Below are 18,181 nucleotides of genomic sequence, written 5' to 3'. Positions count from 1 at the left end.
CCTGCTAAAGCAACTTCTCTTCATATCAGAATCACAATCATGTTTATTGGCCATGTAGGTTTGCACGACATGGAATTTGACTCCAGTTTCGTGGCTCGCTCAGTGTACTTAACATAGAATAACAACACGACAATCTTCAGATATATACACAAGGATGAATTATACAGGTGAAATAAGAGGTGATAAGGTGCAACGGTGCAGAGAATATATCAGAGAGGCTGAAATAGATGTTAGCAGGTTACTTACACACATGCCTGAGGTAGATGGACATGACAGAGCGTACCAGTATATGTACAATGTACAGTACAGTATATATACAAAATGGTTGGATTTATTTGGCAGTGTTAAGCGTTCATTTGAATGACAGCTTGTGGCAAGAGATTGTTTTTATATCTGGTTGTTTTGGAGTACAGCGCTCTGTAGCACCTGCCAGAGGGGAGGAGTTGGAACAGGTTGTGACAGGGTGTGATGGGCCTGCAGTGATGTTGCCTGCCTGTTAGTCCGGAGGTGTATAAGTCCTGAATGGAGGGCAGGTTGGCACCAATGATTTTCTCTGCAGAGCTAAAGACCTAAGGGACAGACTAAAACTGGCCGTTGTAGTCTGTCCCTGTCCTGTTTGGTGGCAGAACCAAACCAGACAGGGATGGATGTGCAGAGGACAGACTGGATTATTGCAGTGTAGAACTGAATCAGCACCTCCTGAGGCAGGTTGAATTTCTTGAGCTGACGGAGAAAGTACATCCTCTGCTGGGCCTTTTTGATGATTTTGTCTATGTCGGATGCCCACCTTAGGTCCTGGGAGATTGTGGAACCCAGAAATATGTAGGTTTTCACCGCAGACACCATGCTGTTGAGTATGGTGGGGAGGGGGGCCAGTGTTGGGGGGCTCCTCCTGAATCCACTGTCATCTCCACTCGTTTTTTTTTCAATGTTCTTTGTTTTTGTTTTTTTCTGCTTTGTGTTTGCATGCGTATTAGATTTACGTGCAATCAAATCTTGGATTTGAAGCTATCGCCGGTGTATTGAAAGATAATTAATGCACAAATGTTCAAATCATGAGAGCTTTTGTATTTCTTGGCAAGCGCTGGGTATGAATTTCCCAGAAAAATGGTGGTGCTTAGTATTTTACGTCTTCATACCAAATATAGAAGAATTAAGGCAGGTGTGCCTGGTACACCTAACTCAAACAGACCCATGTTTTTAGCTACAGCGGTGTTTATTCCTCTGTGTTAACGTCACGGAGTACCAAGACTAGCCTTCACATGGTTTTTTACCTGCAGATGCCCACGAAAACTGCCCAGAGTTTAGTTACTCTTTAGATTACAGTCTTAGAAAAGCACATTTGCTCGGACCGCAGGCGTAGAGGTGTTAAGACTTGCCGACAAGCTCAGATTTTGTCTCGATTCCAGTCATAAAAATCAAACCTGTTTGATATTATTGTGACTGGCCAAAGGCGTGATCAGTATGTGAGCGAGTTGAATCTTGAGTCCCCGCAAAATACAAACCCCAGTTCCAATGAAGTTGGGACGTTGTGTAAATCGTGAATAAAATCAGAATACAATGATTCGCAAATCCTTTTCGGCCTATATTCAATTGAATACACTACAAAGACAAGATATTTAATGTTCAAACTGATAAACTTTATTGTTTTTTTGCAAATATTCACTCATTTTGAATTTGACGCATGCAACACATTCCAAAGAAGCTGGGACAGGGGCATGTTCACCACTGTGTTACATCACCTTTCCTTTTAACAACACTCAATAAGCGTTTGGGAACTGAGGACACTAATTGTTGAAGCTTTGTAGGTGGAATTCTTTCCCATTCTTGCTTGATGTACGACTTCAGTTGCTCAACCGTCCAGGGTCTCCGTTGTTGTGTTTTGCACTTCATAATGCACCACACATGTTCAATGGGAGACAGGTCTGGACTGCAGGCAGGCCAGTCTAGTACCCACACTCTATTTCTACGAAGCCACGCTGTTGTAACACGTGCAGAAAGTGGCTTGGCATTGTCTTGCTGAAATAAGCAGGGACGACCCTGAAAAAGACGTCGCTTGGATGGCAGCATACGTTGCTCCAAAACCTGTATGTACCTTTCAGCATTGATGGTGCCTTCACAGATGTGCAAGTTACCCATGATGCCATGGCCACTAACACACCCCCATACCATCACAGATGCTGGCTTTTGAACTTTGCGCTGATAACAATCTGGATGGTCCTTTTCCTCTTTAGCCCGGAGGACACGACATCTATGATTTACAAAAACAATTTGAAATGTGGACTCGTCAGACCACAGCACACTTTTCCACTTTGCGTCAGTCCATCTCAGATGAGCTCGGGCCCAGAGAAGCCGGCGGCGTTTCTGGGTGTTGTTGATATATGGCTTTCGCTTTGCATGGTAGAGTTTTAACTTGCACTTGTAGATGTAGCGACGAACTGTGTTAACTGACGATGGTTTTCCCAAGTGTTCCTGAGCCCACGTGGTAATATCCTTTACAGAATGATGTTGGTTTTTAATGCAGTGCCACCTGAGGGGTCGAATGTCACGGGCATTCAATGTTGGTTTTCGACCTTGCTGCTTACATGCAGAGATGTCTCTGGATTCTCTGAATCTTTTGATGATATTATGGACTGTAGATGATGAAATCCCTAAATTCCTTGAAATTGTGCGTTGAGAAACGTTGTTCTTAAACTGTTGGACTATTTGCTCACGCAGTTGTTCACAAAGTGGTGAACTTCGCCCCATCCTTGCTTGTGAACGGCTGAGCCTTTCGGGGATGCTCCTTTCATACCCAGTCATGACACTCACCTGTTTCCAGTTAACCTGTTCACCTGTGGAATGTTCCAGACAGGTGTTTTTTGAGCATTCCTCAACTTTCCCAGTCTTTTGTTGCCCCTGGCCCAGCTTCTTTGGAACGTGTTGCAGGCATCAAATTCAAAATGAGTGAATATTTGCAAAATACAATAAAGTTGATCAGTTTGAACATTAAATATCTTGTCGTTGTAGTGTATTCAATTGAATATAGGTTGAAAAGGATTTGCAAATCATTGTATTCTGTTTTTATTCACGTTTTACACAACGCCCCAACTTGGTTGGAATTGGGGTTTATACGAGTTAATGTGTGCTGACTGTCCACAGTGGCTATTTTGCGCAGACAATGCATACTCTCAACAATCTTGAAAATAATTAGTCATGGCCAAATATGATTTGTAACTGGCACTTAAATCGTCTAGTGGGTTTCCATCTTATGGGGTATGTTCATCTATACAGCCACTTTAAATTAACATGTCTGTTTGTTCATCAGTACATCCCTTTCAGAATAACTGAAGTGTGTGTTTCTATACACACCCCACTCAAATTAATACAACTCTGTTCCTCAATATAACCCATCATATTAACATAGCTCTACATGAGTCTGCATAAATCATGGCCTCATCAACATAGCTCTACATGTTCCTGCATGAATTACTACACCTAAATGTACTGAGTGCGTCATCCTTCTCCATACATCCACTCCACATTAATGAAGTTCTCTCATCCAAATGCTGCTTTCAAATACTGAAAACCGACAAGAGAGACATAGAAAAACCAGCAGCTTCTCTTTCAATGTTTCTCTGGCTGCAGTGGTACTTCTGCGTATTCTTGAAGTCTTCTTCCATATTTTGTCCACAGCGAGCGCAGCGGCAGTGTACTACGGTTACTACATGCTACCTGATGGGACTTACTGCATGGCCCCGCCTCCTCCAGGGGTAGAGGCCAGCTCCTACTACAACAGCCACACAACCACTGGTGTGATGGCACCACCTTCTCCCGCAGCCCTGCCTCCTGGAACCTCCCCCACACCCCCTCCTGACTCTTTTGCCATGGCAACGCAAGCTACAGACCCCTCTCAGGTCGCCATCTCTGCTCCTCCTGCCATTACGCCGGAAAGCAGGTAAGAAATAAGGGACACATATTTATTTAAATTTACTCTTACTAAAAGAGATTATCCGCCTGTCTACTACTACTACTGCTACTTTCGGTTGCTCGCATTAGGGGTCACCAGAGTGGATCATCCGTTTCCATCTCTTCCTGTCCTCTGCATCTTCCTCTGTCACACCAGCCACCTGCATGTCCTCACTCACCACATCCATAAACCTCCTCTTTGGCCTTCCTCTTTGCCTCTTCACTGGCAGCTCCATATTCAACATCCTTCTCCCAATATACTCAGCATCTCTTCTCCACACATGTCCAAACCATCTCAATCTTGCCTCTCTTGCTTCGTCTCCAAACCGTCCAACCCGAGCTGTCCCTCTAATATACTTGTTCCTAATCCTGCCCTTCTTCGTCACTCCCAATGACAATCTTAGCATCTTCAACCCTGCCACCTCCAGCTCCGCCTCCTGTCTTTTCATCAGTGCCCCCGTCTCCAAACCATATAACGTAGCTGGTCTCACTACCATCTTGTAAACCTTCCCTTTAACTCTTGCTGGTGCCCTTCTGTCACAAATCACTCCTGACACTCTTCTCCACCCACTCCACCCTGCCTGCACTCTCCTCTTCACCTCTCTTCTGCACTCCCCTTTACTTTGGACAGTCGACCCCAAGTATTCACCTGTCTATATTATTGTTCTATTGTCTATAAAAATTGGTCATTTTGTTATAAAAGGTGTATACTAATAAAGATGATAAGTATCTGTTACAGGTGTTGTACGAGAGTCAGTAGATTCAGTAGAATGTCAACTGGCTAACTTATTGCATTTACATAAAGAAGTCTGGATTTCAAAGAAGGTTGAATTAATTAATCTGGATACAACGTTTATTGCCAGATACATTTCATCACTCAACTAAGTGACATCTTCAGTCTAAACTGACTGCAGGTATCCCCACCCCTTATAAACAACACAGTACAATACAGTTGCACAACAACCGAAACCAATGACCAGCTTCACATGCAAACATGGGCGTGACCACCAACTAGAGTTTCAATGGCCATGTGTACTATTCACAGAGGATTAGGGAAAGTTGCAATCACACGTCACTTAGTCGAGCAGTGAAACATCTGTCAATAAACGTTGTGTCCATATGAACTGATTCAACCTTCTTTGATTTTCTTACCTGGATTATTGAGCATGTATCAAGACAAGTCTAGAGTTCTTAATGAGTAATGTTCTCACTGTGAGTAATGTGGTTCACTCCTTGTTGGGCACAAACCAAACTTGTCGACAAGCACAATCGATCTTAAAAATGTAATTGAATCCAGCTGATCTAGAGGATTTATCAGGATACATAGGAATTAAACAAAGGCAGAGAGTTGAAAGCTGTTATATGAAAGAAGTTTTAGTTGTCAAATATATGTTATTCTCCTCCAAACAGTTCAAGGCCACAAGCACCAGCATCCATGCCAACAGCGGCGGCGATCATTCCACCGCCACCTGACATTCAGCCAGTCATAGACAAGCTCGCTGAGTATGTGGCAAGGAATGGTGTCAAGTTTGAGGCTAGTGTCCTTGCCAAGAATGACCCACGGTAAGAAATCTGACCAGACATAATTTGGTTGTAGTAGTAGTAATGAGGTGCTGTTTGTTATTATTATTGTTTTGGTTTTTTTTTGCAAATTTTTATATTGAATTTTTACATGCCCCGTTTCACTGCAGGTTCGACTTTTTGCACTCTTGGCACCAGTACAACACCTATTATGAGTTTAAGAAGAATTACTTCATGCAGAAAGAAGGAATTACGCCAATTGAGGTATTGTCATGTGTGTATGTGTGCGTCTGTGTATGCATGGAGGTGTTTGCGTGTGCATGGTGGAGAACATGGGAGAGTGTCAGAGAGAAGAGACCAGACCCTGTCGCTCTTTTCAGTAGTTCTCCTCTCTCTCTCTCCACACAGCTGGTTTTTGACACGGTTTCTGTGTAGACGGAACGTTTACCTCAGGAGGATTTGATGGTATTTGGTCGAACGTTGCTTCTTGTTTAAAGAAGCTTCAGAAGGGTGTTTGTATTGGCACATTTGAAGCTGTCTCCCGCTGTTCATAGATGAAAAACAAAAATGTCCATGGACTGACTGAACACCACGGGTGTAGAGGCTCGTAGAGAGAAGGGAAAAGAAACTCATCAACAAACCCTTCTGTATTTTTAAATGAAAGTACCTCCACTATTTTCAAGAAAACAGTGGAGAAACCAGATAATATCAATTGCTGCATTGTTTCCTAAAGACAAAGAAATCAACAGAAGACAATCTCATATATTTTCTTCTGTCATAGTTGTATATATGTGCATATTAGTTAACCCACACACAATAAAAGTAGATTTAACTTTATAAATGACTGAGAATGGGTTTAAAAATATTCGTGATAGGTGAATACTGATAGGTGATATATTGTCTTATCTGACAAGACCGGGTGGAGTATTGTTTCTCAGCGGAACGATGCCATGGTGTTTTAGTTAGTGCTTCCTGGGATTGGTGTGCGGTGGTGAAAAATTATGATAAAGATGATGATGCTTTATTGGCTGCTAGGGATTCAGTTTGCAACATATCATTGTAAAACAATTTAAGGCAAATAATCCTTTATTGTAGAACTTGTTAAATAGTTGAATATACCAAAAAAACAAAACAGTAGTTCTGTCTTTAGTTTGGTTTAAACTGATGAAGTACAGAAAGCAGGAAAAAGGAAGATAACGTTTTTACATGCAGGTGATTAAAATAAACTTAGATTGACTTCAGGGCGTCCGGGTAGCATGGTGGTCTATTCCGTTGCCTACCAACATGGGGATCGGCGGTTCGAATCCCATGTTTCCTCCGGCTTGGTCAGGCGTCCCTACAGATGCAATTGGCCGTGTCTGTGGGTGGGAAGCCGGATATGGGTATGTGTCCTGGTCACTGTGCTAGCGCCTCCTCTGGTTGGTCGGGGCACCTGTTCGGGGGGGAGGGGGAACTGGGGGGAATTGTGTGATCCCACGCGCTACGTCCCCCTGGTGAAACTCCTCATTGTCAGGTGAAAAGAAGCGGCTGGCGACTCCACATGTATCGGAGGAGGCATGTGGTATTCCGCAGCCCTACCTGGATCGGTAGAGGGGGTGGAGCAGCGACCGGGATGGCTCAGAAGAGTGGGGTAATTGGCCGGGTACAATTGGGGGAGAAAAACGGGGGGAAATCCAAAAATAAATAAATAGATAAATAAAAACAGGTTTACAAAGCTGTTAGCGTCAGTTTCAATACCCTTTCTCCTTCTTGACAACAGTCAGCTTAGACAAATTTTACTCATCAACTATCATTTGAGAGGACATAACTTGTTCCTTCTGCACATGAGCTTTACTTTACATTAAAGGAAAAAAAAGAAAGAATAGAAATAAAGTGCTTTTTCTTTTACTGTTGAAGTACCAAGTTTTGTTTTTGGAATTACTCTTATTTTAAGATTAAATTAATTCACAAAGTTGCACTCGGTGTCTGAAATTGATTTGGCCACATAAATATTTACTGAGGATATATTTTGAGTTAGTGCCGTAACAAAGCATGCAATATTAACATAAACGGACACTCTTGCTAATTGAAGGTTATTGATTAGAATGTGGTTGGAATGAGAATGGCACCTTTTCCTGAATTATTTGTTTTTAATCATTTGCGTTTGATTAGAATTTAACTTATGATAGATTTTAGATGACCAATGAAAATTTTAGGGAGAGAAAACAAATCATGTCTTGTCCATTTTTTTTCTCCCTTTTTACCCTTGAACAATCATTGCCTTGCAACAATAATAGAAAGTTAAAATTTACCCATTTGGGATTTATTTCATTAACATGTAGCAGTCTCTTCTTTCAGCCACCTCCACCCTAAAAATACACATTTGAAAGTAATTCAGAACACTTGATTGAATTTAAGTCCATATATATAAAGCGAGAGTGTATGTTTGTATGTTCACTTAAAACTCCAGAAATACTCATTGTACAACAAAAATAAATGTATCTTTAGAATCAGCACTTTCCAAGGATTGCATAGTTTGAAAAATATTTCAAAAAACAAGTAAAGAAAATGTGATTTATTTGCTAAATTTTGTTTATTTTGTGGCAATTTGCGGCGGCGGATTTGCCTTGCATTGGCAAAAAGCATGATTAATGGATTGAAAATTATGAGATTTGTTAATTTTCGTTAATAAGATTCGTTTATTCGACATTTGTTTATCACATCTATCATATCATAAATGATCCTATATTTCATCATCGATTATAGCGTAACGATCAGATCATGTTGGTTGTTTTGGTGAGAACATTTTCTCCGAGCAACGCCGAGCACCTCTGCTATTAGCAAATAAACTTCAAACATTAAGGGTAACGAATTGACACATCATCAATGTAAATATCAACATTTTTACATTTTTTTCTTAAATTTTCTTGGCCTCCCGCGGTATTGTAGCGGTCTAAGCATTGGCTTTGTGTTGATGCAGTTGCCCACTGGGGACTGGGGTTCGATGAAGCAGCAATAATTGGCAACGCTGTCTTCGGGAGGGGGGCGGAGTCGGCTTGTGTTCGTCACATGAATGCATCTCTGGGTGTGTCAGAAAAAGCAGTGGTTCGGCCTGGATTCGCCTCATCACGAAAGTGGGGAGGTGTCTCCTTCGAGACTGCCGGCCGGAGAGATGCAGTTGGCGAACGCATGCAGTACGGGGGTGGGTGTTTGAACTAAAATAGGGATCGATTAGCCACTAAATTGGGAGAAAAAGAGAAAAATCAGAAATAAATTTATAGAAATTTTATTGGTCTCTCAAATCACAGTTAAGTTTTATATTCCCACCTCAACGATTAGATGACTGATAGCTTGGCTTTGTTAAATCTTTGATTCAGAAATAAAAATGACCATTTCAATCCGTACTTTTTGAGAGGTTACCTGAACTGCTTCCAATCAAGCCTCCTAGTGTTGATAACAATTCAATCGTTTTGCACTTTTTCACACAAAGTGCTCAAGAACACTTCTTTTTTTCGCCAACATGGTGTAGTCATAAATATTCAGTGCTCATGCACCAATTTTAATGGTTGTAAATAAATTAACTGGTGCAAATTATTCAGTGAAACTGACACAGTAGTTGGTCACTTAATTAAAAACCTCTGGATTTATAATCTATACACCACTTTTCTGTCTACCGTCATAAACTTCACTCCCCCTCCATACCTGTATGTAGTTCTGTTATTCTGCTACCACTGCCAAACTCATTTGACGTTGAAAGGCTTACTCATAGTGAGTGGGACTTTTGGGTATTAGGAATAGAATACCCCACCCGACCTTTGTGCTTTCCAGATGCGAGTGATGATGGTGTTCTGAGATTGAACTTGATGTTACCATTGATTTGACACAAATTTAATATGATCGTAACGTATTGATAATTAAACCCTTCTCATACATTAGCAAGCATAGCCACTGGATTCATTTTTGACAGGGACAAAAATACTTACCCCAACATGTGCACCAACCACAATATGAGTGTATACATTTGGATAACTGACTCACTGCAAATAACCCAAGACCTAATCGCCAAGCAATGACAGATAAACACCCAGCTCTTTCGCGAAAACCTCCACACCTGGTGGTAGGGTTGTGCGATATGATAATATGTATTGTGTGACGATAGAAAATGTCTATCGTTTCATATTAAGCGCTATCGTTTATTTCATTGAGTCGGAAATCACACTCTTTACGGCAATATTTTTCATCATTTGGACAACTCTTTCCGCTCTTTGCACAGCATGGACGTAAGCAGGAAATTTGCATGAAGGCAATACAAACAAACATGGAGGACAGTGAACGTAACACAGAACGGGGTAATTCCCAACAGAAGGACTCCGACCAGCCAGGACAAAACGAGGAACTTTCACCTAAAAGAGGGGCTACTTCTATCGTATGGACGTGGTTTGGGTATGAAAAGTCCGACACGCACCAGCAAACCGTACTTTGCAAAATATACCGCATGCCGGTCCCCACAACAGACTCAAACACCACTAGCCTCTTCTACCACCTACGCAAGAATCATGTCAATTTGCGCAAAAGTTCTAAATAAAAGGAGAAAAATAATCAAATATGAGTAAGTACCTTTTATTTGTCGAGTATATAATTCAAAATGTAATAAGAAATAGGCTTTTCCATGTGGTCATTTTATATAAACTATTCATAGAATTTACAGAAAATATGCTATATTGTGATGTATGTCGTTATCGTGATATGAATGACCTATAATCTTGATATGTATCGTTATCGTGATACGAATGACATATATCGTGATATGTATTGTTATCGTGATATGAATGACCTATATCGTGATATGAGATTTTGGTCATATCGCTACCTGATACAACAAAAAACAAAACACACTTCGATGCGCCTTATGCATTGCCTTTGTGCACTGCCTGTTGACACCTCTGTACCATCAGACTTGAACCTAGTTTTTTGGCATTTACTTGCGTTGTTGTCTCCTGACTAGATCCTTGCTTGTGTTGCATTAACTCTCAGATATACGTCACTTTGGTTAAAAGTGTCTGCTAAATGAAATTTTAACAGTGTAACACAAAGAAACGTTTAACCCATCCAGTGAAGCAGCCAGTAAAACGAATGTAAACAATAGCTTTCACCACACAATCCAGCCAGGCTGCAGGGACTCAGCACATGCCTGAACACACACACACACACACACACACACACACACACACACACACACACACACACACACACACACACACTCACAAAGACACACACACATACATGCACACACACACAAACACACACACACACACACACTCACATCCAGCTGCTGACCGGTGCTGTTAAAATCAGCACCGATCAAAATTGACAAGCAAGCACATATGATTCAGACATAAGTAGCCTACTAATAGAGTGACTACACAATGAGAATTAAGCTGCTCTGCTGAGCATATGTTATCGGGATCTTACCAAAAATAAACTGTCTCACAAAAAGGAACATTTTCAAAGAAACGACCAAGAGGCCAGCTGCACAGAGTTACAGAGGTCAATTGGCCGAAATGAGAGAAACATTTCAAAGATCAGCAATCTCTTCTGCACTGTACACACTTTGGATGACTGACAAACCTGGAGTTTGCCAGAAGCCATTTAACAAAGTATACGCCTTTCTGGCATGCACTGGGGTGGTTTGCAGCTGAGTGTGAGATGGCCAGGATGAGAGTCCGCACCTCCAAGTCTGAGGCCATGGTTCCCTACTGGAAAATGGTGGATTGATGCCTCCGGGTTGTGGATGAGTTGTTGCCTCAAGTGAAGGAGTTCAAGTATCTTGTTCACTTTTGTCTTGTGTCTTGTTCACAAGTTAGGGTAGGATGGAGCTGGGGTTTGACAGGCAAAGTGGTGCAGCATCAGCAGTAATGCAGGTGTTGTACCAGACTGTTGTGGTGAAGAGGGAGCTGAGCCGGTAGGGAAAGCTCTCAATTTACCAGTCAGTCTTTGTTCCAACCCTGACCTATGGTCATGAGCTTTGGGTAGTGACCGAAACGGTGAGATCACGGATACAAGCGGTTGAAATGAGTTTCTACTGTAGGGTGCCTGGGCTCAGCCTTAGAGATGGGGTAAGGAGCTCGGACTTCCAGAGGGAGCTCAGACTAGAGCCACTGCTCCTTCGTGTCGAAAGGAGCCAGTTGAGGCGGTTCGGGCATCTGATTAGGATGCCTCCTGGGCGCCTTCCTTTGGAAGTTTTCCAGGCACGTCCAACTGGGTGAAGACCCCGGGGTACACCCAGAACTTGTTAGAGAGACTACATGTCCAGTCTGGCCTGGGAATGCCTTGGGATCCCCCAGGAGGAGCTGGAGGGTGTTGCTGGGGAGAGGGATGTCTGAAGTGCCCTACTTAGCTTGCTGCCATTGCGATCCGACCCCAGAGAAGCAACAGATAATGAATGAATGAATGAATGAATGATGCTTTTCTGGCCAAATAATTTGTGGTCTGATGAAGCTAAAGTTTAGCTCTTTGGCCTGGAAGTAAAGTGCTGTTTGGCACAAACCGAACAACCAAATGCCCAGGTACCACCATCTCTACCGCCAAGGATGGTGGTGGCAGCGTCATGCTTTGGGCTTTTCAGTATGAGGGGCTGGGAAGCTTATTTCCATTTTGGCCTTAATAGATGAACCCAAATACAGGCAAATCAACTTGTTTTATTTAGCAAGAAATCTGTGTTCAGGGTGAAGATTCATGTTCCAACGGGACAATTACCCACAACACACAGCAAAAATCATACAGAAATCACTTGAACAATGGATTATTACTCTGGATTGGTCCAGTCAAATGCCAGACTTAAATCCCATTGAAAATATGTGGTATTGCCTGAAAAATTACTGTCCATCAACGCTCTCCATCTACTTTGGCAGAGCGGTAATTCCAAAATCTATTCATGCAAAGATAATCTAGAAATAATTAAGAAGACTCACAGCTGTAATTGTCGCCAAAGGCCTTTGTAGAAAATATTGACTGGAGGATTGAATTATTTTGTACTTGAAGTGTAGTTCTTTAATTTTTGAAAAGCACACATTGAATAAGAAATATTTTCACTTCATAAGTGTGTTGAATGTATTATCGAAGAGAGGAAAAATATTTCAATGCCTTAAAATTCAGGGTAAATTTGGAAAGTTCTAGGGGATGAATACAGGCATAATACATCATGTGGCTGATGTGCCTGCCATGCCCGGAATGAGACAGACTGATCTCAATGGTTAAAATAAAGGATGAGCCACTTCAAGAAAGAGAGACAATGAAAGGGAAGCCAGATAAGAACAAATAAAGCACTTTGGTAACACCTTAGTATGGGGAACATTACCAGCACTTTTACCAGGCAACAGAGCTACACGGTCCGGAGTCTGTTTTTATTTGGACCCAGAGCAGTGATTTCTCCATCAGGAGCGTGTGTTTGTTCCAGTGGGTCCACCAGGCCTGGCAACTGCCATCACTTATCCTACCTTGCTGTGTCCACAGCTTAATGGCAATCATTTGCTAATTCATTTAAGGTGTCTCGAAGCCTTTAATTAGGCTTCCCACCTAATTAGCAGCCTGGTCAATGTTGGTGCAGCATTCTTCATGGTTAGCGTGCTCCCCACAGGCATTGGTTCTGTGTTGTATGGCAGATGGATTAACTAAGAGCTATTTGTGCTGAAGTCTTTTGTGCTTGGGCCCTACGTCAGTGTGTTTCCAGGGAGATTTTTCAATGATTCCTGGAAGTGCCCCATAGGATGAGATCCTCACTTTAAGTAGGGCAATAATACATTTCCATTTCTAGTTATGCTCATTTCTTTTAAGTTTTTTTTTCCATCCCTTGCATCTGAAGTGTAATTACACTTATGAATATTTAGGCTAGCCTGAATTTGGCGGCAGTGTGTTTCTCTCCTGTTCATCGACAGCAGGGTGGCTCAGTGTTTAAAGAAGCTGAGCTGAAAGAGATCATGAGTTTGATCTCCACAGAAGTTTGTGTTTGTTGTTAGGGTCGGATATTGTCTGGAATTTTCCGATTCTATTTTTGATCTCACGTATCGAATCCAGTGCCAATTATTGCATTTGCGAAGAAGGAAAGATACCAAAATGTTGGTCTTTTAACGTCACATTTCACTTGCAGAAACCAATATTGGCCTTTTCACTTATTTATATTGTCAGTTCAACTGGTTTGGAGACAGTGGCACTGATGAAAAGACAGGAGGCGGAGGTGGAGGTGGCAGAGTTGAAGATGCTAAGATTTTAATTGGGAGTGATGAAGGACAGGATTGGGAACGAGAATATTAGAGGGTAAGCTCAGGTTGGACGGTTTGGAGACAAAGCAAGAGAGACAAGATTGAGATGGCTTGGACATGTGTGGAGGAGAGATGCTGGGTATATTGGGAGGAGGATGCTGAATATGGAGCTGCCAAGGAAGAGGAAACGAGGAAGGCCAAAGAGGAGGTTTATGGATGTGGTGAGGGAGGACATACAGGTGGCTGGCGTGACAAAGGAAGATGCAGAGGACAGCAGGAGATGGAAACGGATGATCCGCTGTGGCGCCCCCTAACGGGAGGAGCTGAAAATAGTAGTAGATAGTAGTAGTAGTAGTAGTAGTTCAATCTTAAGTCATATCGGTCTTACTGGAATTCTGGCACAGTTGTAAACCACTGACCACTATATTAAAGGATTGCTGAACAGTTATATGATCACATATGTGTTACAGAGCATAATTCCGCTTCACTGCCTACATGATGTATTAATGTGAAACATAGCCACAGATGTGCTTGTTAAGGTACCTGATCCTGGCACTTGCCTAAAGCCTTGTTACTGCTAAATTGCATTTCACTAATAATGTGACTGCAACAAAATGATTCAGGATTCAGTAAGGGTATTTAAAACTTATATTTCTTCACAAATACTCTGTCTTGAAGATTTCAAGCCAGTTCCTTTTCAGAACTGGTTCTTAATACTCAACTCTCATTTCCAACCCTGTCACACAGTCTTTAACTAAGACACTGAACTTTTTCCTGCTTCAGGGGTGGTTTCATGCCCCGCTTCCACATCCTGTCATACCGCGGTGGGTGTTTTCTCTTCTGGCGCAGCTCCGGTGGGCCCAAGGACCACCGGACACAGCAGACCAGGCTCCCCCAGCCAATCCAACGCTAGCTCTCCCAGTCAGACACCTTCGACACACCTCCCTGCACTCTACACAATGACACTAAAAACACAATCAACGCTAGGCGAGGCTGCTGCCAGACCGCCCTCGGTGTTATCGGCACTGCCAGTTTGCATGTGCGAGCAGTCAGCTTAGCCTGCCCTGCTTCCGCGTCCTGTCCGACTGCCCTTGGTGTTACCTCTTCAGACACAGCTCCAGGCAGGGCTGTGCTCCCTAGGCCCACAGGATACATTTTGTGTAATATGGTCACATTTTCTAGTTTCAGTTACGAATCTAGCTACAGCATTCTGAACTATCTGAAAACTGTTAGTACTAGCATGTGGCAGACCTGAAAACAGAACATTACAATCATCAAATCTGCATGAAACAAATGCATGTATTAGAGCAGCGGTGGCTAACCATGTGCCATGGAGAGCCATGTGTATGCAGGTTTTCATTCCAACCCGACTCCACACCAAGTGATTTCACTGATACATTCTTCCTCTGGTTGAAGGATTGCTAATCAGTGAAATCACCTGGTGTGGAGTCCAGCTGGAATGACAACCTGCATACACATGGCTCTCCATGGCACATGGTTAGCCATCGCTGTACTAGAGTCTCTGTGTCAGCCATGGACAAGAAAGACCAAATTTTAGCTATGTTATGTAACTGAAAAAAAGATGCAGTTGCCCACTGGGGACTGGGGTTCGCGCCCCGGTCTCGTCAGATCCGACTATGGCCGGACTCGACGAAGCAGCGATCATTGGCAACGCTGTCTTCGGGAGGGGGGCGGAGTCGGCTTGTGTTCGTCACGTGAATGCGTCTCTGTGTGTGTCGGAAAAACAGTGGTTCGGCTTGGAGTCGCCTTGTCACGAAAGTGGCGAGGCGGTCTCCTTCGAGACTGCCGGCCGGAGAGATGCAGTTGGCGAACGCATACAGTGCGAGGGTGGGTGTTTGAATTAAAATAGGGATCGATTGGCCACTAAATTGGGAGAAAAAGGGAAAAAAAAAAAAAAAAAAGGCAGTCTTGGTGATTTCTTTAATGTAGGCTCATATCCTTCAAAGCTCAATCTGTTTTCTCGCCAAGGTTCCTCCAGGATATGGTCTTGGAACACCAATGAATGTAAACAGTCTTGGGGTGTTATAGGCAATTCACCTCAGGGATCTGATGAGTCGTTTGAAAAGGGCTTTATGAAACCAGGTTTGAGTTCAGAGAGAGGACAGAGGATAATCAGGGGAGTGGATCAGTTGTTGCAGAGAGTCTGCCAAAGGCTCAATCTTAAATCCACCTCAAAGGGAGCATCGTTTCATTATTTATCTTGTCAGTTAGTGAAATGTCAATAACACTGCTGTTTAGTGTGGAGACGACATTATCATAAGGAAAAAAATATTTTAAAAAGATTTTTTTTTTCTTTTGATAATGTCAGACATGTGAAAGCATTGCTTTCACGTGTCTGGCCTTATAGCTGCTTTCTCTGATGTTAATGTTATTTGCTCAAACTGGTCCTAATCTTGACTCTGCAGATTCACAAGTTTTATCAATGCTGTCTTGTAGTTTTCACTTGTTTGGTGTAAGCCAAACCAGTGACTTTCTCTGAACCTTCAGATTTTCCCGGTATAGCAACTTCTAGCATGTTTATGTAAGTACAAACCCCAATTCCAATGAAGTTGGGACGTTATGTAAAACGTAAATAAAAACGGAATTCGGTGATTTGCAAATCCTTTTCGACCTATATTCAATTGAATAATGGTTCTCTGAAGTGTTCCTGAGCCCACGTGGTAATATCCTTTACAGAATGATGTCAGTTTTTAATGCAGTGCCGCCTGAGGGGTCGAAGGTCACGGGCATTCATTGTTCGTTTTTGGCCTTGCCGCTTACGTACAGAGATTTCTTCAGATTCTCTGAATCTTTTGATGATATTATGGACTGTAGATGATGAAATCCCTAAATTCCTTGCAATTGTACGTTGAGAAACGTTGTTCTTAAACTGTTGGACTATTTGCTCACGCAGTTGTTCACAAATTGGTGAACCTTGCCCCATCCTTGCTTGTGAACGACTGAGCCTTTCGGAGATGCTCCTTTCATACCCAATCATGACACTCACCTGTTTCCAATTAACCTGTTCACCTGTGGAATGTTCCAAACAGGTGTTTCTTGAGCATTCCTCAACTGTCCCAGTCTTTTGTTGCCCCTGTCCCAGCTTCTTTGGAACATGTTGCAGGCATCAAATTCAAAATGAGTGAATATTTGCAAAATACAATAAAGTTTACCAGTTTGAACATTAAATATCTTGTCTTTGTGGTGTATTCAATTGAATATAGGTCGAAAAGGATTTGCAAATCATTGTATTCTGTTTCTATTCACGTTTTACACAACGTCCCAACTTCATTGGAATTGGGGTTTGTAACATATTTGTTATTTTTAGGGTTATACTATTTTGATAATCAATTAATTTGTCGATTATTTCTTCGATTAATCAGTGAAATGGATAACAACAACAAAAAACATTTCATATCCATCATTTTATTCAGAAAATAAAATGTTATTCCAAATTGACAATATAAACACAAATAACAGACCTAAATGGTTGCTATACAACATGTACAAATCATATATGCTAGTTTTTTTAATAAAGTGCACAAAACACGTATTTTTTACAGTGCTTGAAAGGAACTCAGCTGTTAAAACAATCATAATACTTTATAAATAATAAAGATAAACGTAAAACACAAATGAAGTGCTAACAGGCTTTGCTACATCAAATACCTTTAACAACAATAACACTGCAGTAACGCTCTCTCTCTCTCTCTCTCTCTCTCTCTCTCTCTCTCTCTCTCTCTCTCTCTCTCTCTCTCTCTCTCTCTCTCTCTCTCTCTCTCTCTCTCTCACACACACACACACCCTCTCCCCTCTCTTTCTACAGGAACTTTGCATTACTATGGAAAAATGTTAGTGTGTCCACATGCGCCTGGCTGAGGCTAGCAGTCTTCTGGGAAATTTGACTTAATAGAACATTCAAGGTAGATCGCGAGTAAATAATGGCTATTATGTGGATAAATGATACGAACTACCTGTTGTGAGACGAATGATTCCTCACTTCAAAATGCAATGTATGACATGGGTCTAAACTCGTTTAATTAAGTTTTAATAAAGGTTGTGCCCAGATGAACTGATTCAACTTTGTGGGATTTCCTTACCTGGATTATTGAACATGCATAAAAGATATTTTGACTAATTTCGGCAAGGGTTGCCTTAAACTTGTACTTGAGTACAAGCAAACGGCGTGTAAAATGACAGACTACAGGAACCACCCGAAATTCATCCTCAGGTGCAGGCAGAGCGGGATTCCACCTAAGAGCCTGCAAATGAAATCTTCCATTTTGGGCCACCGAGCTAACAAGCTCCTCCGGAAGGCACAGAGCCAGCTGTTGAACGAACAGATGAGACAAACTAATTTTACCATCGACACTTTGAAAGCCAAAGAGGAGTAGATCCGACAGAAACTCACATGGCATCTAGATGATACCACTTTCCAACATGTGATTGAGTTCACGGGGAAGGCTCATCTGACG

General features: G+C 42.1%; 1 protein-coding gene across 3 annotated transcripts in view; it reads left to right on the top strand.

Annotated features, from left to right (window-relative positions):
- The window catches only part of sfswap (splicing factor SWAP), a 135,139-nt gene that overhangs the window by 33,339 nt on the left and 83,619 nt on the right, over positions 1-18,181 (top strand). For all 3 annotated transcript variants that reach the window (XM_056290568.1, XM_056290569.1, XM_056290566.1), the window contains exons 8-10: positions 3,676-3,937; positions 5,359-5,511; positions 5,640-5,733. In XM_056290568.1, the coding sequence (XP_056146543.1) occupies positions 3,676-3,937; positions 5,359-5,511; positions 5,640-5,733 (509 nt within the window). The remainder of the gene's footprint in view (positions 1-3,675; positions 3,938-5,358; positions 5,512-5,639; positions 5,734-18,181) is intronic.

Source organism: Lampris incognitus, chromosome 12 (assembly GCF_029633865.1).
Source record: "Lampris incognitus isolate fLamInc1 chromosome 12, fLamInc1.hap2, whole genome shotgun sequence".
In the NCBI taxonomy this organism is placed as follows: domain Eukaryota; kingdom Metazoa; phylum Chordata; class Actinopteri; order Lampriformes; family Lampridae; genus Lampris; species Lampris incognitus.
This window is presented reverse-complemented; position numbering and strand designations above follow the sequence as displayed.